The sequence below is a fragment of the Brachionichthys hirsutus genome, chromosome 15, assembly GCF_040956055.1.
Source record: "Brachionichthys hirsutus isolate HB-005 chromosome 15, CSIRO-AGI_Bhir_v1, whole genome shotgun sequence".
Classification (NCBI taxonomy): domain Eukaryota; kingdom Metazoa; phylum Chordata; class Actinopteri; order Lophiiformes; family Brachionichthyidae; genus Brachionichthys; species Brachionichthys hirsutus.
The window spans coordinates 11520580-11546042 of NC_090911.1; the positions used below are offsets into that span (position 1 = coordinate 11520580).

At 51.5% G+C, this 25463-nt stretch overlaps 6 protein-coding genes across 6 annotated transcripts in view; 2 read left to right on the top strand and 4 right to left on the bottom strand.

The window, feature by feature from the left end:
• Nucleotides 1-154: 154 nt before the first annotated feature.
• On the top strand, nucleotides 155-4918 carry riok1 (RIO kinase 1 (yeast)). The gene is made up of 17 exons (XM_068748645.1): nucleotides 155-312; nucleotides 748-928; nucleotides 1007-1088; nucleotides 1185-1254; nucleotides 1338-1380; nucleotides 1696-1788; nucleotides 1867-1979; nucleotides 2688-2768; nucleotides 3028-3114; nucleotides 3193-3330; nucleotides 3409-3512; nucleotides 3609-3715; nucleotides 3794-3859; nucleotides 3932-4048; nucleotides 4166-4219; nucleotides 4337-4456; nucleotides 4656-4918. The coding sequence occupies exons 1-17, from the start codon at nucleotides 260-262 to the stop codon at nucleotides 4764-4766; spliced, it is 1620 nt and encodes a 539-aa protein (XP_068604746.1). The 5' UTR covers nucleotides 155-259; the 3' UTR covers nucleotides 4767-4918.
• Nucleotides 4919-6766: 1848 nt separating this feature from the next.
• Nucleotides 6767-8730, bottom strand: c15h7orf25 (chromosome 15 C7orf25 homolog). Its single transcript, XM_068749040.1, has 2 exons — nucleotides 8628-8730; nucleotides 6767-8212 (listed from the first exon to the last, which is right to left on the bottom strand). Exon 2 carries the CDS (start codon nucleotides 8194-8196, stop codon nucleotides 6967-6969), a length of 1230 nt encoding a protein of 409 aa, XP_068605141.1. The 5' UTR covers nucleotides 8197-8212; nucleotides 8628-8730; the 3' UTR covers nucleotides 6767-6966.
• Nucleotides 8731-9161: 431 nt separating this feature from the next.
• On the top strand, nucleotides 9162-11469 carry LOC137904467 (inositol monophosphatase 1-like). The gene is made up of 9 exons (XM_068748650.1): nucleotides 9162-9217; nucleotides 9637-9738; nucleotides 10002-10135; nucleotides 10282-10386; nucleotides 10479-10524; nucleotides 10647-10755; nucleotides 10834-10942; nucleotides 11030-11181; nucleotides 11269-11469. Exons 2-9 carry the CDS (start codon nucleotides 9676-9678, stop codon nucleotides 11400-11402), a joined length of 852 nt encoding a protein of 283 aa, XP_068604751.1. The 5' UTR covers nucleotides 9162-9217; nucleotides 9637-9675; the 3' UTR covers nucleotides 11403-11469.
• A 118-nt stretch (nucleotides 11470-11587) lies between these two features.
• Nucleotides 11588-16534, bottom strand: si:dkey-181m9.8 (E3 ubiquitin-protein ligase RNF31). The gene is made up of 18 exons (XM_068748970.1): nucleotides 16490-16534; nucleotides 16200-16290; nucleotides 15974-16048; nucleotides 15685-15851; nucleotides 15359-15489; nucleotides 15227-15279; nucleotides 15021-15143; nucleotides 14866-14951; nucleotides 14110-14292; nucleotides 13930-14028; nucleotides 13752-13841; nucleotides 13563-13668; nucleotides 13361-13479; nucleotides 12596-12709; nucleotides 12457-12523; nucleotides 12291-12396; nucleotides 12044-12212; nucleotides 11588-11869 (listed from the first exon to the last, which is right to left on the bottom strand). Exons 1-18 carry the CDS (start codon nucleotides 16532-16534, stop codon nucleotides 11828-11830), a joined length of 1866 nt encoding a protein of 621 aa, XP_068605071.1. The 3' UTR covers nucleotides 11588-11827.
• A 475-nt stretch (nucleotides 16535-17009) lies between these two features.
• On the bottom strand, nucleotides 17010-20532 carry dnajc1 (DnaJ (Hsp40) homolog, subfamily C, member 1). Its single transcript, XM_068748622.1, has 12 exons — nucleotides 20374-20532; nucleotides 19595-19696; nucleotides 19417-19463; nucleotides 19160-19325; nucleotides 18979-19076; nucleotides 18811-18904; nucleotides 18621-18705; nucleotides 18319-18479; nucleotides 18120-18239; nucleotides 17998-18046; nucleotides 17494-17906; nucleotides 17010-17371 (listed from the first exon to the last, which is right to left on the bottom strand). The coding sequence occupies exons 1-12, from the start codon at nucleotides 20530-20532 to the stop codon at nucleotides 17303-17305; spliced, it is 1563 nt and encodes a 520-aa protein (XP_068604723.1). The 3' UTR covers nucleotides 17010-17302.
• Nucleotides 20533-21443: 911 nt separating this feature from the next.
• LOC137904767 (cadherin-7-like) overlaps nucleotides 21444-25463 on the bottom strand; it is a 4526-nt gene continuing 506 nt past the window's right edge. Inside the window, exons 2-12 of the mRNA XM_068748971.1 lie at nucleotides 25391-25457; nucleotides 24736-25030; nucleotides 24437-24556; nucleotides 23950-24117; nucleotides 23674-23861; nucleotides 23247-23500; nucleotides 23032-23168; nucleotides 22677-22798; nucleotides 22416-22533; nucleotides 22019-22273; nucleotides 21444-21946 (exon numbers count right to left, since the gene is read on the bottom strand). Of these exons, the coding sequence (XP_068605072.1) occupies nucleotides 21444-21946; nucleotides 22019-22273; nucleotides 22416-22533; nucleotides 22677-22798; nucleotides 23032-23168; nucleotides 23247-23500; nucleotides 23674-23861; nucleotides 23950-24117; nucleotides 24437-24556; nucleotides 24736-25030; nucleotides 25391-25457 (2227 nt within the window). The remainder of the gene's footprint in view (nucleotides 21947-22018; nucleotides 22274-22415; nucleotides 22534-22676; nucleotides 22799-23031; nucleotides 23169-23246; nucleotides 23501-23673; nucleotides 23862-23949; nucleotides 24118-24436; nucleotides 24557-24735; nucleotides 25031-25390; nucleotides 25458-25463) is intronic.

Below are 25463 nucleotides of genomic sequence, written 5' to 3' on the forward strand. Positions count from 1 at the left end.
ATAGAAAGAAGAGATTCACTAATATATATATATATATATATATATATTTTAAAATGTAATACATTTCCCTGCCTCTGCGATAGGGGTCACTACAGAGCTGCAGTTCGCCAAACGTTTCCCCGTCTCTCGCCGTAGTCGCTTGTTCACTCCACCCGGCAGTGAAACGACCACGCCGCTGTGATCTGGACCAAATTGGACCCAGGTTCTGGTTCTGGTTCAGGTTCTGGTTCAGGTCGTTATCGATCGTGTTTGTGAAATCATGTTGGTGGTCGGGTCTGTTCCCGGACAGTTCGATGACGCGGACCAGGAGAGGTAAGACGTCACACGTGAAAAATGATTACCGGTACACGAACGTGAAGTAAATGATCTTCAGTTCAGTGTCGGGCATGTTAATGAATCCCCTGGAAACACGCACACGTCGATATGGTTGGTTATTGATTAGATATTTGGGCCGTTATGCTTCACCGACCATTAAAGTAGGGTAATGCTTGCGTCATACTCTCCGCATGACGCAAGCATTACCGTATGACGCACGTTGTTTTGATTCTCACTCGGACACAGGACGAGTAAAGCGGAAACGTCACGACATTAGTTTCACATTTATAATATATTACCAAATAGATAAGTGTTAGAGCGTGGGGGCGTGGCTTCACGTAGGCTTACATATTCCTCATGACGTAGGTAGTTTTCTGTTAGATTGAATAAATCTGATCTGGATATGTTGCATGCTTTTTGTCTGATCTACAGCAGCCAATCAGAGCTGGTGACTGTGCCCAGTCGGATCAATGATGTCACTTTGGAGCTACCATCAGAGAAGGACGAGGAGGAGGAAGATGAGGATGAGGATGAAGATGAAGATGACGAGTGGGCTTGGCGTTCATCGGGAGATCTGACAAAAAGATACAACAGGACGGGCCTGAACTCTCGGGTCAGATAGCGTCTCGATCGATTAGTAATCATTATCGTGTCTGTCATTGACTGTCAATGATCTGTTTTCATTGGTCAGTCCAATAGGCAGAATCCGTCCAATAAGAGCGTCCCGCCATCTGATAAAGCTTTGAGGAAATATGAGAACAAGATCAGCCTTGGTAAAACACACACACGCACACACACACACACACACACACACATTGCATTTTGATTGATAGAATCGATTGCTGATCAGTTTGTCTGGTTTTTTTTAGACAAACTGAACTACGCAGACTCCGTGATCAATAAAGTGACGATGATGCAGAAACAGAGAGAAGCTGCCACGTATGTGTGACCTCAGCACCTGTCGACGTGTCGTTGGTCATGTGACCCATGTGCCTCACGCTGTGATTGGCTGCTCTCCACAGGTACAGAGTGAAGGACAAATCGGATCGAGCCACCGTTGAGCAGGTGAGCGTGATTCCAAATGACAGCAGCTTCTAACCTCCGGTAACACCGATGGCCGAAGCTAATCAATAAAACATCAAATATCCATCAGAGTCCAAACAGCTGCCATCGAAATATTACTGTCAGTAATCAATAAGTTATTGATTCTCAAGTTGCCCACAGCAAACCGACAGATGTGACTCGTACTTTCCTTTTGTAATCCATTACTGTAGCAGTAGGGGGCAGTAACCAATCTGTTAGCGTTATTGATCATACCTGCTGCACTCTGATCAGGAACAAACTTACTGGCGTTAAAATATGCTAACTCTTGCGCTGCAGGTTCTAGACCCACGAACGCGAATGATTCTCTTCAAGATGCTGAGTCGGGGAGTCATCTGTGAAATCAACGGCTGCATCAGCACAGGGAAGGAGGTGGGAGATCAATGACTACACTAATAGATTATACTTATGTGATAATAACTTGAACATTATCTGTTTCTTTTGATCCAGGCAAACGTTTATCACGCCAGCACCGCCACGGGAGACGACAGAGCCATCAAGATCTACAAGACGTCGATCCTTCTATTCAAAGACAGAGACAAATACGTCAGTGGAGAGTTCAGGTGGGTCAGACACCACAGAAGAAGAGTTCAGGTGGGTCAGACACCACAGAAGAAGAGCTCAGGCGGGTCAGACACCACAGAAGAAGAGCTCAGGCGGGTCAGACACCACAGAAGAAGAGCTCAGGCGGGTCAGACACCACAGAAGAAGAGCTCGGGCGGGTCAGACACCACAGAAGGAGAGCTCAGGCGGGTCAGACACCACAGAAGAAGAGCTCAGGCGGGTCAGACACCACAGAAGAAGAGCTCGGGCGGGTCAGACACCACAGAAGGAGAGCTCAGGTGGGTCAGACACCACAGAAGGAGAGCTCAGGTGGGTCAGACACCACAGAAGAAGAGTTCAGGTGGGTCAGACACCACAGAAGAAGAGCTCAGGTGGGTCAGACACCACAGAAGAAGAGCTGAGGTGGGTCAGACACCACAGAAGAAGAGGAAGCAGCAGGTCATCGATGTCAGACAGTAGCGTTAGACATGTTGGACACTGTAGCATTAGCTAGGCTAACAGTCTGCTGTTCTTGGTTCCAAACCACCAATTAGCAGCTAGAGAAATGACAGGCTCCTCCCACCCAGTACAGATGGATCTACAAACTTCCTGTTGGCTTCACAATAAAACTGGACACCCGGCGTCTCCTCTGTAGCTTCCTGTGGCCTCCGATCAATAATCGTTCGCTGTTCCATCGTCAGCAGTAGCAGTGTCGTTGTGTTCCTCAGGTTCCGTCACGGCTACTGTAAAGGAAACCCCAGGAAGATGGTGAGAACCTGGGCAGAGAAGGAGATGAGGAACCTAATCAGGTAAGAACCTTACTAGAACCCACGCAGAGCCTCAGCCGACCGAATCCAACAGAACCTTATCTCATTAATGGAGCCTGAACTATAGGACAAAACTAGATTATTATTATTGATAGTGGTACTCTGCCTGGATGGACCCAGTAGAACCTCAACCTGATGGGATGGACCCAGTAGAACCTCAACCTGACGGGATGGACCCAGTAGAACCTCAACCTGATGAGATAGACCCAGTAGAACCGCAACCTGATTCTGTGTGTTTCAGACTCAAGACGGCAGGAATCCCGAGTCCAGAACCGATTCTCCTAAAAAGCCACGTCCTGCTGATGAGCTTCATTGGAAAAGACAACATGTAAAGGACCCGATCCGGTGATCAGAGGCGTGCCATTGGTCCACGCATTGATCGCTTTCCCATCTTCTAATCGATCAGACCGGCCCCCCTGCTGAAGAATGCGGCGCTGTCCGAGTCCAAAGCCCGCGAGCTCTATCTCCAGGTGATCGAGAACATGAGGACGATGTTCCAGGACGCTCGACTCGTCCACGCTGACCTCAGCGAGTTTAACATGCTGTGAGAGACCCCGCCCCCCAACCCGAGCCTTCCGAGTACACCTGCCTCCCATTGGCTAACGCTTGGATCTGTTCGCAGGTATCACGACGGCGGCGCCTACATCATCGACGTGTCGCAGTCCGTGGAGCACGATCACCCCCACGCCCTCGAGTTCCTCCGGAAGGACTGCCGCAACGTCAACGGTGAGCCTCGGTCGACGCCCCTTTTGATGCTCGGTGGATTTATTGATCCGGTGAGAGAGGATTGTCAGTCGAGCCCGTTTTTTTTTTTTTACCCAGAGTTCTTTGTGAAGCGCGGCGTGGCAGCCATGACGGTCCGAGAGCTGTTCGACTTCATTACCGACCCGTCGATCACCCGCCACAACATGGACCAGTACCTGGACAAGGTACCGTTAATCAATAATCAAACCGCCGTCCGTCTTTATACGGACACCATCTCAAAGATCGTCTGCGATTGGTCACAGGCGATGGCGAACGCGGCTGAGCGGACGTTGGAGCAGCGGTCGGATCAGGACCGAGTGGACGAGGAGGTGACAGACGCCGTCCCGATCGCCACGACCGAATGTTTCCGTATCAATCGCCAATCACAATGCCCCCCTCAGGTGTTCATGAAGGCGTACATTCCCCGCACCCTGACGGAGGTGAGTCACTACGAGAGAGACGTGGACCAGATGAGGGCGAAGGAGGAGGAGTCAGCCATCAGCGGACACGACGACAATGTAAGAACCGGACTGACCCCGGGTCAGCCGTCGGGACTCGCCCGGGACCGACCGTCCAATGAGCTCTTGTCCTTTGTGATGTCACTACCTCCTCTAATAATGAGCGTCGATGTTCAGGTTCTGTATCGGACCCTGACGGGACTGAAGAAGGACCTGTCCGGAGTTCAGACGGTACGGCCGCCTCGCTCCGATGCTACCGTTAGCATAGCGACGCTGCCTCGTAAACACAGATCTTTCAAATGAAAAGTTGTGGCACGTTTCAAACTGTTCTGACTGATTGCGCCTCAGGTTCCTGCTCTCTTGGAGAACAGTCCATCTTCAGATGAGGAGGAAGAGGAGGAGGATGAAGGGGAGGATGAATCGGACGATGAGAAGACGGTGAACGAGGAAGCGTCCGTGGACAGAAAGGTGCCGAACTCTCTTTATGTAAAACAGATGCCGTTATCTCTTTATAAATGAGGTTTGTTGTTGAGTTGAGCTCCAGTAGAGGCTCGCGTCCGGATCAGAACCGGCAGCAGCAGCCGGTTCTGGGATGTTTCCACACGTCGTCTGATGATCGTCTCCGTTCGATGAATCAAAATGGAGAACGTCTGTTCTGTCCTTCCAGGAGAGGAAGAAGACGGTGAAAGACACTCAGAGAGAGAAAAGGAAAAACAAAGTGCCCAAACACGTCAAGAAGAGGAAAGACAAGGTGGCCAAGATGAAGAAAGGAAAATAACGACTTTGTCAGCTACTGTGGACTTCCTATTAAAAACAAGCGAACGCAGCTAATGTGAGCCTGATTTAAAAAATTGAATAAAAGGACCACAGGATATCACATCTGAGGATAAAGAGTCCATTGTCTAACATTAAATAGAGATCAGAGTCAAACAGAGTTGCCTCTTATTTTATTAAAAGTGAGTAATTAATCAACGCAGCTGAATGAGAAAGGAAAGGAAACATTCAGCAGGCGGGACTTACATCATGATGAAGGCTTATTCATCCCGGTCACACGTCGAAGAGTCTGAATCACCGATCTAGAAGATTACTTTTTTTCTAATGATCTAAATCAGATGCATTCATAAATAAACCAAAAAATCCAACCCACAGATCACAAGAATATATACGTGGCAGAGGGCATATACGATTAAACGAGTGGCAGATCTGAGGGGATCGGTTCGGCTCCGACAACGCCACCTTAGGCCTTTCACCTAAAGATCTTTATTTTTATTCATTTATCCCCAAGCTCTTTCTAGAGGGTTTCCCTGAACACACTCACAGGTCCGCCGACAATGAACACCAGCACGGCACTCCTAATTAACAACCATAAAATAGGCTTCCCTTTAAAACACTATATAATACACTTTAAAACGAATTAACCAAGGTTAAACAACCGGGGTGGAAGCTACTGCTAAGTAAAGAAAAAAAAAAAAAAAAAGAAACTCAAGTCCAACCAAAACTAACAAATGAAAACTAAACAGTTTCCCCACCAACCGCCTGAATAACCCCAATCAATGAAGACACACACATTCGAGGAAGGAAGCTAATTCAAACCAATACATGAAAGCCTCAAACAAAACAAACACTGAGGCTAGAAAACAAGAGAGGCAACTATACCAAAATAGGCGAGTACAAAAAGAGGCAAGGCAATGACACCCCGCAGGCCACCCTGCAATTAGGAACGTTACACAGGGACGCCCCCCGCCGTACCGGACTTGGCTCACCTGCCCTCAAGACGGGGAAAAGGCGACTGACCGCACCCAGCCGACGCTCCCTCCAGCCGGGCAGAGAGAGTGAGACCCGGAACGAGGGAGTGGAAGCGCCTTTACGCCCCCCTCATCAGTGGCAAATGCGCTACAGGTGCGCCCTCCCACACCTGCCTGCCTAATTACCTCCCCCAGCAAGGAAGGTCTGGGCAACCAAACCAACCATCCGGTTACATTCATATATATTTTATAACAAGAGTAAAGAAAAACATCGAATCAGTTTTTTTTTTTTTTTAAACTTGTATTTTAATTAAAGCGCTACAATCCAGCAGACCAATCAGAGGACAGGTGCACCTTTTTATAAAGCAATGGGCCAATGGCAGTTCAGCAGCTGGTTTGTCTGTCCAATGAGCTGCAAGAGTCCCTAATGACGAGTTCAAGTTAACGCAGTGCTTCTCAACTATTTTCTGCCGCCCCCCCCTAGGAAAAAAACATTTCGCCCCCCCCCCCCCTAAAGCATTTATGACAGCATTAAGCTGTCATAGCAGGCCTAATTATCAAAGCCAGCATTTAGCTTCATGAATATTAGAACAAAGCTCTAGCAGCTGAACTCCAACAAAAACAATGCGTGGCTTGTTGTCGTAGATTATTTTCAGTTTGCGTCCGATTTCAAATAGGATGGACGACGACGTTAGCAGGAAGCTAACCTCAGGTAGCTGATGCAGGGATATTATAGGGAGTTTCATCCTCCTCCTTTTAACAATTAACAGTAACTGGACCGACGCAATCAGCTGACCCTGAGCCAGATGTTAAATGATCACAGCGAGGGCGGAGAGCCGAAACAGCTGTCGGATCAGGGAGGTCGGCGATCAATAACTTATCAGTATTAACATGACAGCATTGAGATCCAGTCATAAAGTTTGACCTGAGAAAATCGTCACCGATCGATTCCACCCCGATCATGTTGACATATTGATCATTGTCCGTCTGATTTTTACTTCCTGCCACTTTGTGTAACAAACGACCGCTGAGGAGGACATGATTACATTCTTTATTGATCTCTGAATATAGATTCTTAAATCCTTCAACAAACAGAACATGTTGTAGTTAACGGTATCTCATTTCAATCAGGATCAGTATTGATCATCTTTCTATCATCGGCTGAGGAACCTCCCACCAGCCCCTGCACAGAAAGTCTCCGCCTCCACACAGATAGTCTCCGCCTCCAGTGGGTCAAATAGGCGTTGCCCTCCACTCTTTGCCCTCAGTCAGAGCTCGGGGCTGGTGAATGAACACGCTGTATCGGACACCCTGATTGGCCGCCGCCCTGATGAATCGGCTGTTTGCCGTCATGGTAACGGCTCTCAACGAGTCTCCCGTCCCAAAGATCATGAGCGAGCGCTGGTTGACCTTGGCGCTGGGCGTGAGACGCAGACTTCGCTCCGACGGCCGGTCGTCCACCACGCGGACGCGGGCGAGCAGCTCCCGGGCGCGCTCCTTCTCCCCCGGCCCCCCGAGCGTGTCCAGGATCACCTGGAAGTCGTGGACGGCGGCCCGACAGGCGAACAGCTCCTTGTCCTTCATGAAGCCGTCGAGCTCGGGCAGCACCTGCAGGTGGCGCTCCTGGGCGGCCTGCTCCGTCAGCACCGGCTCCCTGAAGGTGAAGTGGCAGCGGCCGTGACTCAGCGACGACACGTACGTGATGAGGGTCGTGATGTCGAGGTTGACGCGCCGGCACTCCTCCACCTGCACCTGAGCAGGAAACGCCAGGCTGACGACGACCGTGGCCCGGTCGACCCGGGTCGGCTCGGCCTCCTCCTCCTCCCCCTCTTCCTCCTCCTCCTCGTCATCCTCCTGTTCCTCTTCCTGGTCGTCGTCTGCCACCATGTTGACGGCGACAACGTCCCCGCGGATGGCGACGCCCATGTCCCTGAGGCAGTTGGCCATGGGGCAGGAGACCCCGTTGTAGAAAGCGAAGACAACATGGGGGTGTTGGTACTGGACCGGCTGCTGACGGCTCGCCTCCAGGAAGTCCTCGGCCTGCTTGATGAGGCTCTTGTCGCCGTACTGTCCCCGCCCCTGCCAGATGCTGTGAAGGGCCTCTGCCTTCCTGCCCACGGCCTTCACCCAGGTGTGTCCCCCGTTAGCCACCACGTCCACCACCAGAGTCTGCCGGACGCCGGCGGCGTCCTGGTAGGCAAAGACGCGCAGCAGAGCGACCACGCCCTCCAGGCTCTCGGCCGACTGCACAATGGCCGTGAGGTGAGTCAGATTGGTGCTGTGCAGGTGAGACTCTTTGACCCGCAGCTCGCCGGCCTCCACCCGCCGCAGGAAGCGCAGCTCCGCTCGCAGCTTGCTGCAGAGTTTCTGGTGACCCTCCACGCCCTGACAGAGATGCTCCGCCTTCTGCAGCAATGCCTGCGCGGAGGCGATTCTCTGCTGCAGCGTCACCTGGAGAGACATGACTGCAGCATCGTATCTGAGGAGGGAGGACAGACAGACAGACAGTCACGTCTGATCGGTTGAGAAAATAAACCTAAATGAGCCGTCATGACGTGTTTGTTCTGTTCAGACTGGAGGCTATAAATAAACGGATTAACCTGATACGTCACGGGACTGAATAATAACTTTGCTTCAAAGTGTCCGTCAACTTATAAATACACCGATTAAAGTAACTTTAACAGCCGCTGTCACAGTAAGTCACCTTTAGTTTAGCAGTTTGATCGTATTGCAACACTGAGCATCTTCGTCAGGTAGCTCGTTAGCTCGAATGCTAACTGTGATCTAGCGTGAAATGTAATGTCACGCGTCTCGTATCGGTCGGCCATCTTAACTTAAACCGCGTAAAAGTCCTCTGATTCAAACACTTTCACAACAACATCATGTAGACTTACGGCGGCAGCGACTTTAATAAGCAGGTTCAGGTGTCAGCTCGCTAATGCTAACACCGTGTTTTTAATGCTCAGCTGGCAGGAAGTCTTCTTCTTCTACTGTTATATCTCGGTCTTCTTCTTCTTCTTCTACCGCCCTCTTGCGTCGGGAACGTGACGTGCAACAAGCGAAAGTAACAGCGGTCCCGTTTCCGTCCGTGCACAAAGCACGGTCGAATTAAACGGGAATTAACGTATTTATATATTAATATTTAGCATTTATTGTCAGAGAGTAAAGAAAAGAAATAAAAGCACATTCAAACTTTTCAGAAGCCAAATCAACATCTCGTGTTTGTTAAATGATTTGAATGTACGTCTGTTTGTAGTTTGCAGTTGAATAAAAGTCAGGTCAGTTGTTATCTAAAAATAACTAACACGTTGATGGATATATAAAAAAAACTAATACGTTTTTTTTAAATATATTTTTAAACTAGAAAACAAAAAGCGCGACACATCGTTCTCTGATTGGTCAGCTGTTTGCGTGAGCAGACGACGCAGAGAAGGAAAGATAAACCCGGAAGTGTTGAGGGTGCGGATCGCTTGGCCGACAACAGGTGAGATTGTACGTTAAATGAGTGTCACCCTAAATCACTGTCATGTTTAAGGTCGAAGTTAGACTCAAATGTTACGTTAAATTAAAGTTAATTAAAACGGTGTTGATTTTAAAGACGCAAGTCTTCGTTTACAATCACCTGTTTCAAGGCTACGTCCTCGACAAACACGCAAAATGACAATAAAATAATAATAAGCTGTACGCGAACACATTCCCACTTTGATGTCATTCAGTGAAGACGTTAAACAATGAAGGGAGTTCCTCCTCTTCCTTTCGGCTCCTTTTAAGGCAGTCCGATGGCGGTGTGTGTGTGTGTGGGGGGGGGGGCTCAGAGAGAAGGTCAGGATGGTGTGAATCGATTCGTCCCTCTCTGCAGCGATGGAGTTATTCTCTTTCATTAAAACAAGCTGTTCCCGTCAGGTGTTTGATGTTCTTGCGTCCGCAAACTGCTCCTGCAACATGACTGACCGCTGGCAGAAGGCCATGGACCACGCCGTCGCCATCGCACGCACAGCCGGACGGGTGGGAACGCGCGGCGTGTGCGTGTGTGCGTGTGTGTGTGTGTGTGTGCGTGTGTGTGTGACAGGGTGGAAGCTTTTCTCACCACATATCTTGTTAAATTATTCTGTTCTTTTTGTAAATAAAAGATTAGTACTCTAACAATGGCACCAGTAACTGTACTGGCCCATGCAGTCAGCTGACCCTGGACCAGAGTCTGACCTCTGACCTCTGGAGTGGAGTCTGATCTGCAGTCTGCTGCATGTTCTGATCATTCTGTGGATCAGGTGGTGCGCGAGGCTCTGCAGGCTGAGAGGAAGGCGACGACAAAGAATTCCTCCGTTGATTTGGTGACGCAAACTGACCAGAAGGTGGAGCAACTCATCATCCAATCAGTGAAGGAGAAGTTCCCCTCGCACAAGTGAGTGGCCCCGCCTCCCTCGACGTGTGCTATTTGTAGTTTATTACTAGGTCAATACTAGTCGTAGTGACAATGAATGCTTATTTATGTTTGAACTGATGTTGGGTAAATATAAAGGTGTGTGTGTGTGTGTGTGTGTGTGTCAGGTTCATAGGGGAGGAGTCTGTGGCTGCAGGTGAACCTTCCATCCTCACCGATGAGCCCACCTGGATCATCGACCCCATCGACGGGACGACCAACTTTGTTCATGGGTGTGTTTTACAGAAACGGAGACATTATGGAGCAGCTGGTTGTAATGTGCACCCTCACCACTAGATGTCACTAAACCTACTGTCTCGAGCAGGTTTCCTTTCGTCGCGGTTTCCATCGGGTTTAGCGTCAACCGGCAGGTGAGGAATAACTGTTACTACACAGTAGTACTACACAGACTAGTACTACTATAGTAGTACTACAGACTAGTACACTATAGTAGTACTGCAGTATCACATGCTGTACTACGCTATGACACCAGGTGGAGTTCGGCGTCGTCTACAGTTGTGTGGAAGACAAGATGTTCACGGCGAGGCGGGGGAAGGGAGCCTTCTGTAACGGAGAGCCGATACAGGTGTCTGATCAGGAAGGTCAGTGATCAATGGCCTATCGGTATTGATATGTAACGGCGTTGTGATCCGGCAGTGAAGCCCGTCTCGTGTTTTCAGACATCCGTCAGTCCATCATCGCCACGGAGTTCGGCTCCAACAGAGAACCTGAAGTCGTCGACCACATCTTCTCGAACCTGAGGAAGGTCCTGACCATCCCCGTCCACGGGTAAATACTGCATCGCTTCGGCAGCCACGCAGTATTACTGCGAACGTGTACTTTGAACAGTGTGTGTGTGTGTGTGTGTGTTTGCAGCATTCGCGGCGCAGGGACGGCCGCCACCAACATGTGCCTGGTGGCGTCCGGCTGCGTCGAGGCGTACTACGAAATCGGAGTGCACGTTTGGGACATCGCCGCAGGCTCGGTGATCGTGTCGGAGGCCGGAGGGGTCCTGATGGACGTGGAAGGTAAAAGGCGAGACGCAACCAGATCAGCTGACCCGGGGCCCGGGACCGAGGAACTCACCGCCGTGTCCGTTCGTCCATTTTGTTCAGGGGGAGACGTGGACCTGATGTCCAGACGAGTCATTGCCGCCAACAAGAGAACGATCGGTAAGAGGATCGTCAGGGAGATCCATCCCTTCGATGTGATCAGAGACGACGGGCAAGTTCCGCAGGAGCAGGGATGAGGAGCAATGCATTGTGGGTGAAAATACATTTTATATCTTTACTGTTTGGAAAAAAATAAAAGTTTAAAAAAACAACAATCTGGGCTGGTTTGATGTCATATGTGGAGCTTTACATAAATTAGCACGTCGCCGTGGAAACAGATGAGAGGAAGCTAACGTGCGTTTAGACGTTTATTGAAACGGTTAAAGTGCAGAGAGAATACTTCGTTAAACTCAACACTCGCTAGCAGCACGAGCTTCGAAAGGTCGGGCTCTGATTAGTTCAATGCTGGCCACGCCCCCCTCGGCACTGACGGCTCCAAAACGTCTCTTTGAAATGAGATTGGTTACAAACAACCGCCAATCAATAATTGGTCGCCAAGTCAGGCGATGGGCGGAGTCAGTTGCTCAGCAGCAGGTGAGGAAGCAAAGCGGTGGGGCTCGTTTCAGTGTCGCCGCTTCGTCAGAGGAAGCCACCCGCACAGACTCTGTGGACACATTCGAGACGCCGTGCTGTGATTGGCTGAGGTGGATGGGAGGCTTAAAATTTGTCAAAAGAAAACTTCGGTTAAAAGTTTTCAGTACAAAGTTTAAAGAGCAATCGGGGCAAATTAAGGGAATGGGGAGGGCTGTCGCGTCGTCATGGTGACGCCGTTACTGACCTGGCGGAGGCGGTGCTCGTACACCAGCTCCGATTCGTCCGGCGCTCGTTCCGGTACGGCGAGGTTCCACCGTCGGAGCTCCGCCCTCATCTCAGCCAAGCTGAAGACGACCGCTGGGTCGCCATGGCAACGGTGAACGAGCTCCACTAAACGCTCCTTGTAGTGCGTCCTGTCGGGAACAGACGGGTGGAGACTGTACGCCCAGTGACGACGCAGACTGAGCGTGTACTGGGAGCACTGGTCTTACTGGCAGTAGCCTCCGGATCCAGCTGGAGCGGCTCTTCCACAGGGCTGCTCCCCTCCCCCTCCTCCGCCGCCGCCATCGTCTTTCAGCTCCGAAACCAAACACACCCCTGGAAAAACAAAGACGTGCCAGTCAAACCCGGCGAGTGAAACGACTCCTCCTCGCTCACCTGTCTGACTGGCGGCCCCCGCGCTGCCATTGGCCGGTTCCAACCAGGTAGGAGTTGCCTTGTAATGCTGTCGGGCACAACAAACACCCGATGAGCGCCGTCCCGGCGTCGCTTCAGCCGCGCCTCAGCTGGTTCTCACCTGGAGCAGCAGGTGTAGCCGCGCCAGGCTCCAGTCCCTCAGGTGGTAGATGCAGTCCCTGGGGTGGTGGGCGTGAAGCCCCCGGGTCCCGCATTCAGCAGAGAAGCCGCAGGCCTGAGACCAAACAGAACCCAAAGACGAAGAGCGGCTTCTCATTCCTGGTCGGCGTCACGTTTCGGTAAATTCAGGTGAAATGTGTCTCTGAAGAAAACATTTTGACCCAAAAACAGTCGAGGGTGGGCGTCGTCTTCTTCAATAGGTGCGTTTACATGGACACATTTAATCGGATTAGTCTGACCCAATCCGATCAAGATTCAGGGGGCATGAAAACACTTTTATTCCGATGTTTCGGTTCAAGCCGTCGTTACTGCGCACGTCTGCGACGTCAGCTAAACGCGCTTCTGCTATTCCCGGAAGCTAGTTGAAGGAGAGCGAGGGAAAGACGGAACCGGTCCAATATCTGAGACGAACGCGTTACCGGAGACATTAAAGGAGGAAGCTGAGCGCAAACGCGCGAAATAACGCTGACGTTTCAAGCAGAAAAGGGGCGGAGCCATGTTTTGTTCACAACGGAAGTCGCTACGGCTTCTTCTTCTACCATTTCCGGTATATTTTTGTATAAATTACGCATGTCGAAATATATATTTTTTTTAAATGTCACCTCTTTGAGGCAGATGGAGAGAAAGAACTTGTGGACTTTGCTAGTCTGGTCCAAAAACATGTATAAAGTATTCATACACAATATACACAAATATGTGTACTCACTGATCCAGGTCTGAAAGGTCGGCTGCAGCCGCCACAGAACTGATGCTGACACAGGCTGCAGGTGAAGTGAAGACAGCCTCCTCTGGACAGGCCGAAGACAAACTGACAGTTCGGACACTCTGAGGAGACGAAGACGGCGCACACGAATCAACAGAGCTGTGTGTGTGTGTGTGTGGGGGGGGGGGGGGAGCTGTGGTCGTACCGATGCTGTTGTTGCTGTGTAGCGTAACGCCGTGCTGCTCGGGCCGGTTCCGCTGCTGCCACACTCCGAACTGGTCGCAGGACAGTCCCTGATGTTGAGGGGACCACTGGAGACACAGAGGCTGGCCATAGGCTCGTGGTTCTGACCGGGGGGGGGGACCGGGTGTTGCGGGTCGAGTGTTTGTCTTACAGGCGACCTGCACTGACAGCAGGTACTCTTCTTGCAGCTGGGGCAGTCCATCCTCAACCGGTCCGCCTCGTGGAGCATCCCGAAAGAACACTGGAACACAGACGGACCGACCTGGACTTCCGAGGGCTACTTTGTGGGTCGTCTAATCCCTGGGGGGGGGGGGGGGGGGGGTACTTACGTGAGCGCACCAGCGGAAGTTTGGCATCTCCTGCAGGGCTCGATCTCGGAGTTTCCTCTGGAACAGTTCGTGGATTTGTGAAGGCAGGAAGTGACGGATCTACGAGCAAATATCCGCATCAGCAAACCAGAACCAGAACCAGAACCAGAACCGGGAGGTAAACGGGTCAGGCCCGCTCACCTGAGTGTCCAGCAGGTTGAAATAGTCCACGGACTCCTCCAACTCCCCGTGGCCTTTGATCTCCGGTTTGCCACATTGAGGGCAGACCAGCTGATTGACGCTTTTCTCTTTAATGGCCGACGAGAAAAACGTCTTGAAGCAAGTTTGACACAGGAAACAGGAGCAGTGGGTCATGGTGATGATCTACGGTCGATTCAGACAGAGAAGAAGAGGAAGAAACGGGAGCCGTGAGTCACAGCGAGGCGACGCCGTCTGCTGATTGGCTCCGCCGGGCGGGGGCGTCGCTCACTTTGCTGAAGGAGACCTGTTCCTGGCAGATGGGGCAGCTGTGAGTCAGAAACCTGAGGGCTGATGGGAAATCTCTGTTCAGTTGGGCCTGTGAAGTAAAACAAAACATTCCTGTGGCTTCCTGTCAGACGGCATTGTGGGATACGTTGACCAATATTTGGTTTGTTTGTCTCCCTATTTGGGAAATAACACACATGAACTTTGACCCAACACACCGCTTCCATGACATCACTGGGTAGAAAACTCCGCCCCTCCATTGACATCAAAGATAGGAATATGGCGGCCCGGTCCTGAGGAAGACGAGCCAACATCTGAAAGAGGGGGGGTGAACAGGAAGTTGGGACCAGCTGCTTCCTGTGTGGACCAGTCAGAACCGATCCTTCTCACCTTTATTTGCTCAACATGAATTACTGGTTTCCCAGGACGGGCTTCTTGAGGAGGTCCAATTGGAGCTTCCTTTGACCGGACCATTTGTCCCGGCGAGTGTCCTCGCTGGTCTCCGTCCAGCCTCAGAGCTCCCATCAGCCTGCTGAGAGGGTCTGGAGGGGGGACACCTGCAAGAACGGGCGGGGGGGGGGGGAGTCTGTAGTCACATGACCAAGAACAGGCGCTTCTCATCTCACCTGAGGAGGAGGAGGAGTCAAGGAAGGGGACGACCGAGGAAGAGGAGGACGGAGCGCTGAAGTCGATTCCCAGCAGCTCCTCCGTGTACGACCGCGCCTCTTTGTTCTGTCCCTGTTGGTTGGCTGCAAAAAATGGGGGGGGAGGAGCTTAATGAGATCAATTAGAGACAAACAGGAAGTCTTGGTGCGACGCCCGGGAAGTTTACCTCTCTGTCCAGACGACTGGGAGGTGACAGAAGAGGAGCTGAGGTGCGGCAGGCTGGAGGAGGAGTTGTATAATTTAATATTTTATTTTATATATGGATGACATCATCGGACGACGCTTAATGCGAGCTCACCTTCCACCCGACTGTGACAGCTGTTCATCTGCAGGAGGCGGGGCTTGTACTGCACGCCTGGAGTAAAGGGGCGTGTCCTTCTGGAAGGCGTTCCTCATCTCGGACACGAGCAGTAACAGGTTGGACACGCCCTGACGGGAAGTGACATCCGCGTGGGGGCTCGTTATGACCTGCTCAAACTCCGATCGTTCGCGTCTGAAATGTCTTTGTTGTTAAATTTGCTCCCAAATAAATAAATAAAAGTACGTTTTGTCCCGGTGCTCAAATGTTATAATTAATTTGGACGCTTCTAAGAAGCTGCCCGAGCATTTCTCACTGCGTCGTACAGGAGTCCAGTTGGTCAGCCCGTCCAGAGCGATGTTGCCGACGGCGTCCACGCAGGGGCAGGACGGGTTGATCACCATGGAGACAGAGGGACAGACGTAACAACGCGGTCTGGACACCGGGTGCATCTCGTGAAGCCAGATGCACACTGGGAAATGATACCCGCTTCCTGCAAGACACATGACATCACAGCTGACCAGACTAGAATCCGACTCATTGATCAGCTACACTGATCAGAGATCGGGTTGGTATCGATTACAGGCTGAGGAGGAGGCGTCCTCACAGACTCACCTTGGCCGTGAACAGGCACACAGGTAATCGTCCCCTTCAGGTAAACCAGCTTCTTCTTGACTTTGTTAGGAAAACCTGAGACAGAACCACAGCGCATCTGATCAATAATCAATGATCAGTCAGAGACACACACACGAAGCACCGGCTCTTCAAAGGCAGTTAGAAGGTTCTGCTTTAACAAAATGAATGAATGAATGAATGAATGAATGAATGAATGAATGCTTACAGTAAAAGTCCACAAACAGATGGAGGTCAGAGAAGACGGAGCGAACCATCTGAAGATCAGACAGAGTCTCTGCTGGGTAAGGGTACCGACACTGAGGAGAGAGGAGAGAGGAGCAGAGGGAGGAGAACAGAGGAGGGGGGACGCGAGGTTGAGAGGAACAGCGAAGAGGCAGAAGGGAGAGAAGAGTTATTAGCAAGTAGCTAATGTAAACAGCGACAGAATGAGACCCGAAGTTCTGTGAAATCAATAAAGTTTGATTTGATTTCAGGACGTAAACATTTAGTTCTGACCTCCTTAAGAGTCCGAAGTTCCGCCTCCGCCCTAACTCTCGGCATCTTATCCAAAAACAGCTCGACAAACATCCACCTGCTAACGCGCTAACTCGGACGCTTCTACGACACGCCCACTTCCGCTGCGAGCTTTTCAAGCTAAAAGCACAAAGAGTTGTCCTGATAAAAGATAAATGAAGACAGACACGCAGCATGGTCCGAACCCCCTCATGCTAGGGTGAAAACGTAGTTGTGTTTGGTGTCCGTTAACAACAACTTTTTTCTTCTTCTTCTACCGCCCTCTTGTGTCGTAATCGGAAGTGACGTCGTCATGAAATAATCTACCACTGTGGAGAAATACGACTAAATAACTCAAAAATGCTACGAGGAAAAAAAAGAATAAAATAAAAAAATAAAAGGTGAAAGTTACTTATTGTAAACAATTAACAATACATTAGTTGTCTTTGATCATAGATGATTAATTATTTACCAATTAGATAAAAGGAAATTGGTTGTGTTGTGCGAGGGAAAAACAAACTGCGAGACTTAATAAATACTTTTATTGAACAGTTCAACAAAAGCCGGTTGACAGCATGCTGAATGCAGCTAAGGCACGTGAAGCTGTGAGGTCAGAGGTCAGGCTTCCATTGACACACAAACACACTTTGAACAGGTGAGAACCACATCGCATCGCATAAAAAAATAACTCGGTCTCATCAGAAGGCAGCTCACCTGGACACAAAAATGAAAAGTAGCAGACACTGAACCTGATGAGTCACACCTGTCAGATGATTCACCTGCCAGGAGGTCAGGGGTCACGGCGGCGGATGGGACTCAGCTTTTGGCCTGTTTCCTACTCTGAACGAGCTCGGCCAACATCTTGTAACGAATCATACACTCTTCCTGGTAGAGAAAACACGGATAAATCCTTTCGTCAGTCCTTCATTGATCAACACCTTCAATCTCCTCATTGGTCATTTATAAACGAGCCTCTCAGCGGGCAGACGGGCCAACGGCGTCCTCACCTTGGTCTTACCCGGGACCACCTTCGCGATGCGGTCCCAGCGTTCTGCGGTTCCGCGGGGGAACTGCTGCAGAGCAAGTTCCAGCAGCTTCTGCTGGTTCTGGGTCCAGATGGCGGCGTCCGTCTTCTCCCGGCTCTCGTGAGCTTCCGTTTCCTCTTCCTCCACCTCCGACGGGTCGAAGTCTCTCTGCCGACGAACCCTGAGCTTCACCTCCCCGTCATCTGCGGCCGGCTTCCTGGTTCTCCTCCTGATCGATACAGCCGCCTCCTCCTCCTCCTCCTCCTCCTCCTCCTCGTCTTTCTGCTGCTGCTGCTCGTCTTCACAAGCCCCGCCTCCTCTCTGAGTCATCAGGCTGTCGGGAACCGACTTCGCCGAAAGACGAGATCCTTTCAGCTCTGACAACTTCACCAGACCTGAAACACGGAGCACAGCGACGTTGGCGGGCCTCGGGAACCCGTCGGGAGAACCCGATGAAGAACCTCCCAGAACCGCGGCGGCGCTTACCCGACACGTGGCTCACGTTGTCTTTGGCCTGCTTGACTTTGGTCGTCACCTGTTGGAGAAAACAGATTCAGAATGTTTTACAGGAACGACCCCCCCCGCCCCCCCCGCCCCCCCCGGCTTACATCAGTAACTGATCGGCCCAGTTCATGAGCAATCTTCTCCCAGCGACCTGGTGATCCTCCGGGGAATTTAACCATCAACCTGCTGAGGAGGCTGAGATCATCGTCGGTCCATTCTGCAGCCTGAGGACAGGAGCACAAACAGGAAGTGACATCACTCAGAGGAGCAGATGTTCAGGCCCGAACTGATCACAGGTCTGACCTTCTTGGCGGCTTTACAGTCCTCCAGCCAGTCGTCCATCTGGTCCTCGATGTCCTCGATGGAGGTGGTCTGATCGTCACGCCGGTGGTTCGGGTTCTCCCGGGACGGCTCGTAAACAGGAAACTCCACCTTCAGCTTCTTGACCTTCGGCCTCTTCTCCCCTGAGCGGACAGTTTGTGGATGGATCGACCTGAAGTCATTCCGTGTTCCCGTTTAAAAACATCCCGACTGCCTTTGAATGCACCGTTAGTAAACATCGATTATCTCTACGTTTAAAGACGCGACTGAATTCAAGCGTTTACTGCAGGGGACGTCTTCCTCAGCTTCGTCTTCCTCCTTCTGCTGCTGCTTCATCTGCTGATAGTCCTCATAGTGCTGCTTCATCTCCTGAAACACACGCAGAGCGGGACTCAGACCAGGACCAGGACCAGGACCAGGACCAGGACCCAAGCCCGGATACCAGGACGGGACCGCCCCCCCCCGTGCCCCTACCTGGACGGTCTGAGGCAGGTTCTTGATGGACATGTAAAGCCAGATGCTCAGCTTCAGAGGGAGGATGTCCTGCCAGTGAGGTCTGTCCTCAACCCTGAAACAACAATCAGCGAATCGCAAACAAGTAACTAAGCAACAGGAAGCCCAGAGGCGGAGTCACGGCTGCACCTGTCCGTCCTGTCCTGGTCGAGGTCCTCGGCCGGTCGGGGGCTGCGCTGCTGCTTCTTCTTCTTCTTGTCTCTCTTTTTCTTACTCAGCAGCTCATCCTGGGACACACGGAGGACCGCTTGTCTCGATGCTGCGCTGTGATTGGTTTATCTGCACGGACGTCTGTGATTGGTTGCCTCACCAACTTCTTCTCCAGGTACATGGACCAGATGACCACGTAGTGTCCCACAGTGAGTATGACGAAGAAGAGGAAGGCCAGTTCTGTGTTGCTCAGCTTCCTCACTCGTCTGTAGTAGTAGACCGGCTGCCGCCAGTCGGGCAGCCCGTTCTCCAGGATGTCGTCATACCTGCACGCGGTCGGAGCCTTGAGTTAGCGCAACGCTCGACGCGACGCCCGGCGCCCTCCTCTCATTGGCCGACGGGCGGCTGCGTACTCACTTGCGTCGCCTCTCCTCGTCCTTTAGTACTTCGTAAATGGCCACCAGCTGTAAAACCGAACGACGAATGCAATAAGACGCCTTTGTTGCCACGACAACCACCGCCTGCTGTAGCAGCATGCGTGGCTACAGTTAAATATCCACACATTAAATAATAAAATAATAATAATAATAATAACCTGTCTGAACTGAGTCTCGGCGTTTTCGTCTTTGTTCTTGTCGGGATGCAAAGAGAGCGACAGCCGTCTGTACGCCTTCTTTATCTCTGTTCCTGCGGCGTCCTGCAGACAGACAGGTAGAGAGACAGGGAGAGAGACAGGGAGAGACAGGTAGACAGACAGGGAGAGAGACAGGTAGGGAGACAGGTAGGGAGACAGGGAGAGAGACACGTAGAGAGACAGGTAGACAGACAGGGAGAGAGACAGGGAGAGAGACAGGGAGAGAGACAGGTAGAGAGACAGGGAGAGAGACAGGTAGAGAGACAGGGAGAGAGACAGGGAGAGAGACAGGTAGAGAGACAGGGAGAGAGACAGGGAGAGAGACAGGTAGAGAGACACACAGTGAATAATTCTAACTACAATGATAACTGCAGGCCTCTACAGCACACGCTGCTAGCTTCCTCTTTGCGTTAGCGTAACTGTATGGTTGTGTAGCTGTGTGTGTGTGTGTGTGTGTGTGTGTGTGTGTGTGTGTGTGCGTGTGTGCGTGTGTCTGCGTGTGTTTGTTCTCTGGACCAGTTCTAATATAAATCGGGTCTATTCCACGTAGTTGGACTCACCAGTGTGGCTAACCAGAGCTAACCGGGCCCCGCTGGTCCGGTTCAGATGTCATTAGCTACGGCTGCTAACGAGCGTAGGCCCATTTGCATGCGCGTACTCGGTGCGGCTATCGGGTTGAGCTAACCAGCCAGCGGCCGCCATGCCGTTACCATGGAGACACATGATGTGCGAGCACAGACCTGGTCCAGGGACATGAACTGGTAGAAGGTCTGTGGAATCTCCTCCACCAAATCCAGCAGCTCCAGGTCCGCGTCCCAGGCGCTCAGCGCGGCGGGCGAGGAGACGAGCAGGGCCAGGCGGAGCAGCAGAGACCCGCACGAAACCGTCCAGGGCCCCATCGCTCGAGAAACCGTCCGGCACGTCACAGAGAGCGGCCCGAGTCAGCGACACGTGACCCGGAACGGGCTAGAATTCACGTCCGGGGTAGACTTCCAAAATAAAACTCCTCTCTGTTCCACTCCAACTGTGACACTATCAAAATAAAACTCTCTGTTATCGTGCAGCGGTGACTACAGCGCCTCCCGAAGGAAGATGAGAAAAGTACATCTATCTATCTATCTATCTATTATTTTATAATTATTCCTTTTTACATTGAAGATTTGTTAAAGTTGACTTTCTTTTCATATTTTAATCTTGCCCTTTGCCTGTTGATACAGAGGCAATCACATTTGAACTGTCAGAACAGAAGAAGTCCATATGGTTCACATTTACACGTTTATTTCTAAACTGACCTTTGTTACATTTGATGACAGTATTTACAACCATCGGAATAACCAATCATGAGTGGACACATGCTGGGATGTGAATACTCAGAAAAAACAAACCGACATTGAGCTAAGCATTAGCCGTAGGGACTTCAATCGACACATAACTCCCACCATCTGCATTTCACACACACAGCAGTGTTAGCAAGTTCTAACATTTGGGTTGGTCGGTCTGGATCGGGTCTGGAAGAGGCCGGCAGGATCGGGTCTGACCGAGGATGGCTGGATTGGGTCTGTTTTGGGTCGGTTCTGGTCTCAGTATGTTGGAGTGACTTTCTAGGAGAGGTAGCCTGGGTCTGGTCTGGGTCAGATAAGTGTCAGTTGACCTGCTCTGGTTTGGGTCAGTTGTTTCAGCATGTCTGAAGTCAGGCCTCTGATCCAGCTCTGCAGGTCATGTGACTTTTGTCCACTTCAGATGACTCAAACAAAGACAGGAGAGAAAGATCCAAACAGGAAGCTACACTATAAATCATGCCCCTTGAGGGCTATGAGGAGAGTCCACCCCCGTCATGGTGTCCGTAGAGGTCTGCCAGCTTCCTGAACCTCGGCCCCCATTCTTTCAAGAACTCATAGTTTTGCTCAGACTCGAAGGAGCTCAGCGACTCCATCGAGTTCAATGAGCTGAGTGACTCGGCAGCCGACCCGGAACCTTCAAAGGCGTAGGTTCGCAGCGAGTCGTAGGGGGGCACTGTGAGGTCCAGTTCTGCCTCCTGTAGCCGGCGCTGGATGAAGTCCCGGAACAGCTTCTTCCTGTCTGTCCCGGACTCTGGCGTTCTGGCGACGGGCTCGGGTGGGATCCGCTCTGGCTTTTGTCTGGTTTGCTTTGATTTGTTGAGGTGCCTCAAGGCGAGCACGTCGAACGCTTCGGTGTCTTCTTCCCCTCCGCCTTCACTGTCATAATGAACAATGTTCTCACGGATCCCGCGCTCATCGTCCATCATCGGCGGTTCCCTCCTCTGGCGACGGACGGCAACCGTAAGCGCAACGCCTGAGGACACGGGAAGGGTCGGACGCCTCGATCGTGGCGCTTCATCTTAATGATTGTACGGAGGTGTCTTACCCAGCAGCGCGAGGACGCAGGCGAGGACGGCAGCGGCGGCAGCAGTGTTGAGGCCGACCACCGACAGTGGCGTCGACACCCGAGTGCAGGCGTGGCGGTTTCCTGCACCGTCGCAGGTGCAGACGACAATGGACAGCGTGTTGGTGCTGCTGAGAGGCGGGCTGCTGCCGTCTGAAACCACCACCGGTAGGACGTAAACCGGCTGGTCCCGCTGGAGAAAGCCGCCCCGGCGAGTCAGGATGGAGGCTGTGTTGTCTGAGAATGGACAGCAGGGGGGGGGGGGGGTAACAACCTGTGTCTCTCTAATACAGAAGTGGATCCAGCTGCAGACACAGACAAACGCGATGGTCCTGCTGAAGGTCAAATGAAGGTCACGCTTCTTATCGTGGACTTTTACCTTTATTGTCTCTCAGGCTGAAGTTGAGGTTCCCAGAAATCTCAGGGGGCAGAGCGAACAGGAAGTGATGTCCGTTGTCCGGTTCGTCTCGATCCGCGGCACTCAGAGTCTGAATGACCTGAACGGTCCAAGGACAAATATCAATCACGGATTTAAACTCTATTTTCTTATATTTAAATTGCTTTGTTTGGGAACTGCATTGACTTGTGGAAAAAGGGTTTAATATGGGACCTTTAAGACTCAAGAAGGTGTGAGGTTTACCTGCCCAGGTTCGGTGTCCTCACAGACAAACGCTTCATACTCAGCGGCGAAGCCCGGCGCGTTATCGTTCACGTCCGTAACGGAAACCAGGACCACAGCTTTCCCCACCTGAGACGGATCCACTGACACGCACAGACACACGCCCGTCAGGTACGCAGCTGTTTACCTGTTTACGTCACAGGTAAGTTTATCTGAGAATTTGTCTTAAAGTTAATAAGAAACAAAAAAAAACCAACAGACAGAAAGAGTAGCTTAGCATAAATACTGGAAAACCACAGGAACGTGCATGCAAAAATATCAGCTAACGCTAACTTGTTAGCATGTGGATAACAACCAGTGCTGACGTGAGACTTACGGCTCTCTGTGGCGAAGACGGTGACGTTGTGTAGAGCAACGCCTTCTCTGTCCAGAGGCCTGGCGGTGGTGATCACACCTGATTGGCTGTCAATGTTAAAGTAATGATCCGCATCGGTCTTCCTGTCTATAGCGTACCTGCGTGCGTACAGAGCGGATGACGTAAAAAAAAAGCAGCACACTTCTTCACTGCGTACCTGTCGCTGACGTCCGTACCTGACAGGGATGTTTGTGGCGTCGGGATCTTTAGCCAAAACAGAACCCACGTGAGTTCCCACTGCAGCCGCCTCAGAGACCGCCATCCTGCTGAGGCGGGACGAGAAGAGCGGCGGCTCATCGACGTTCTCCACCAGCAGGCGGACTGCGGCCACGTCGTTGAACGGACCCTTGGACAGGAAGCGGGCATCCACGTAACGATTGGATGCCTCCACCTGGAGCATGTAGCTGGACTTCTTCTCAAAGTCCAGAGTCTGGGGGGGGGGGGGGAATGGCTGCTCTGAGTTCTTGTGGCCTCATTCATTTATCTCGCGGGGCCGCTTTGTCCGTTACCGGGTCGCGGGTCGTGCTGGAGCCTATCCCAGCAGTCGACGGGCGAGCGGCGGGGTACAAGCCGCTAAAGGTTTTTAATTGAACCGAAAAGTACCTTGTGCACCGTGACCAGTCCTTCCTGCGTGTTTGGATCGGTGAGAACGCTGAAGGTCCCCAGTCCATCTCCGTGCAGGATCCTGTAGTCCATCTCAGCGTTTGGGCCGACATCCATATCCAGAGCTCTGATCTTCGCAACCACGGCTGAAACCAGTACAGATTCCGGAACGCTGAACTGGTAACTCCCTGTAGGGGACACGCGGGCAAACACATACAAGGACAGGAGGTCGTGAAAGTCCGTCGTATTGCCCTGCAGGTCAGCGGTCAGACTCACTGCGAGGGAATCGAGGTGGATTGTCATTCACGTCGGTCAGCATCACAGTGACGGAGGTGGTTCCTGAAAGACCGCCCGTCTGACCAATCATGTCTTTAGCCTGGACGACCAGCAAGTAGCGGTCCCGCACTTCCCGATCCATGTCAGGAAGAGCTGTTCGGATAACACCTGCAGGAAGATACATTTACAAAGACCATGGATAATTCCCTCACCAGCAAGCACTCCACAAGGACAGTGCTGAGGAGGAACTGCCTGTTAACAGGGAGAAACCCTGGACCAGACCCCGACTCAAATCTGCTTTTCATAATCACTGATAACTACAGAATGTCGACTCACCTCACAAATACAGCGAGGCTGTAAACACACACCGGACCAATGTGAATGAATCATGTGACTTGGAAGGGAAATAAAAGGATGATTCAGAGCGGGGGGGGGGGGGGGGGTCGCATCTGTTGTCTTTAGAAGGACTCAGGTGTGTCCTCCTCACCTGTCTTTGGCTCAACAGAGAAGTACGGCTGACCCTGCAGGATGCTGTAAATCAGCCTGGCTGAGTTGCCGTAAGTTGGATCGTCAGCATCTGTTGCCACCGCCGTCACCACCGACATACCTACGCCGAAACCATTCAAAACACAACTTTATTCAACAAGCCGACGAAGACAGCGGCCATCTGTCTTCATCCGTTGTTCCTTATCGCAAGGACGAAAGCGATAACAACAACTACGCAGCAAGTCTTGCATCGGTCTCTTAAGTGAGTTTTTTTCTGACTCTTTGGGTGTTCAGACTCACCTACAGGAGACCTCTCAGGCACCCTGGCGATGTACGGACCCCCCAGAAACTTGGGTTCATTGTCGTTGATGTCCTGGACTTTGATGACGAACTGGGATTCGGGCTCAACTGGCAGGTCGGTGCTTCGGTCTCGCGCCTGGGCCCTCAGGGTGTAGTACGCCTGTTGTTCTCTGTCCAGCCTCTTGATAGCGTGGATGTCCCCTGTCTTCTCATCGGCCGCGAAGACGGACGCCGCTCCTTCTCCGTACAGGACGTATCTCACCTGACCGTCACCTTTATCCACGTCAGAGTGAAGCTAAGGACACCAGTTGAGCCAGTAGGTGGAGTGAGTCCGTCAGAGGACACCAGGTTAGCGAAATCAAATCCACACGTTTGACCTCGTGGTTTTCTTTGATGATAGATGTTAGCCTAGCTTAGCACAAACACTGTAGGAAAAGTGTTAGCTCATTCAAGCCGTTGCTATGAGCTGGCATGTTATGAACTAGAATGAATCATTATGCTAGAAAAAGTCCATCAAATGTATTTGTTTGTTTTATAATTGGCCCTGAGTTTAGGCTGACAGGCATTATAATATCTGAGAGTTGGATGCAGATGCCAGTTCAGATAATCAATAGTAACTGATGAGGTATTCTAAGGACGTTAAATGCCATCATACCTTCCCGACGTACAGCGGCTCGTCTCCCGTGTACTCCTCCAGGACGAAGAACTGGTTCCACACCCAGCTCCTC

Bases quoted from the DNA above. Each gene is read 5' to 3' on its own strand.
- riok1 (XM_068748645.1), top strand. From the start codon at position 260: ATGTTGGTGGTCGGGTCTGTTCCCGGACAGTTCGATGACGCGGACCAG. The intron at 3,513-3,608 runs GTGAGCCTCGGT...TTTTTTACCCAG, and splicing joins GGACTGCCGCAACGTCAACG to AGTTCTTTGTGAAGCGCGGC. The intron at 4,049-4,165 runs GTAAGAACCGGA...GTCGATGTTCAG, and splicing joins TCAGCGGACACGACGACAAT to GTTCTGTATCGGACCCTGAC.
- c15h7orf25 (XM_068749040.1), bottom strand. From the start codon at position 8,196: ATGTCTCTCCAGGTGACGCTGCAGCAGAGAATCGCCTCCGCGCAGGCA.
- LOC137904467 (XM_068748650.1), top strand. From the start codon at position 9,676: ATGACTGACCGCTGGCAGAAGGCCATGGACCACGCCGTCGCCATCGCA. The intron at 10,136-10,281 runs GTGAGTGGCCCC...TGTGTGTGTCAG, and splicing joins GAGAAGTTCCCCTCGCACAA to GTTCATAGGGGAGGAGTCTG. The intron at 10,943-11,029 runs GTAAATACTGCA...GTGTGTTTGCAG, and splicing joins CTGACCATCCCCGTCCACGG to CATTCGCGGCGCAGGGACGG.
- si:dkey-181m9.8 (XM_068748970.1), bottom strand. From the start codon at position 16,534: ATGCCGAGAGTTAGGGCGGAGGCGGAACTTCGGACTCTTAAGGAG. The intron at 13,480-13,562 runs GTACGACCACAG...TCGTCTCCTCAG, and splicing joins ACACAGCAACAACAGCATCG to AGTGTCCGAACTGTCAGTTT. The intron at 12,710-13,360 runs GTGAGTACACAT...GTTTGGTCTCAG, and splicing joins GACCTTTCAGACCTGGATCA to GCCTGCGGCTTCTCTGCTGA.
- dnajc1 (XM_068748622.1), bottom strand. From the start codon at position 20,532: ATGGGGCCCTGGACGGTTTCGTGCGGGTCTCTGCTGCTCCGCCTGGCC. The intron at 19,326-19,416 runs GTGAGTACGCAG...GACCGCGTGCAG, and splicing joins GACGAGGAGAGGCGACGCAA to GTATGACGACATCCTGGAGA. The intron at 17,907-17,997 runs GTAAGCGCCGCC...TCCGTGTTTCAG, and splicing joins CAACGTGAGCCACGTGTCGG to GTCTGGTGAAGTTGTCAGAG.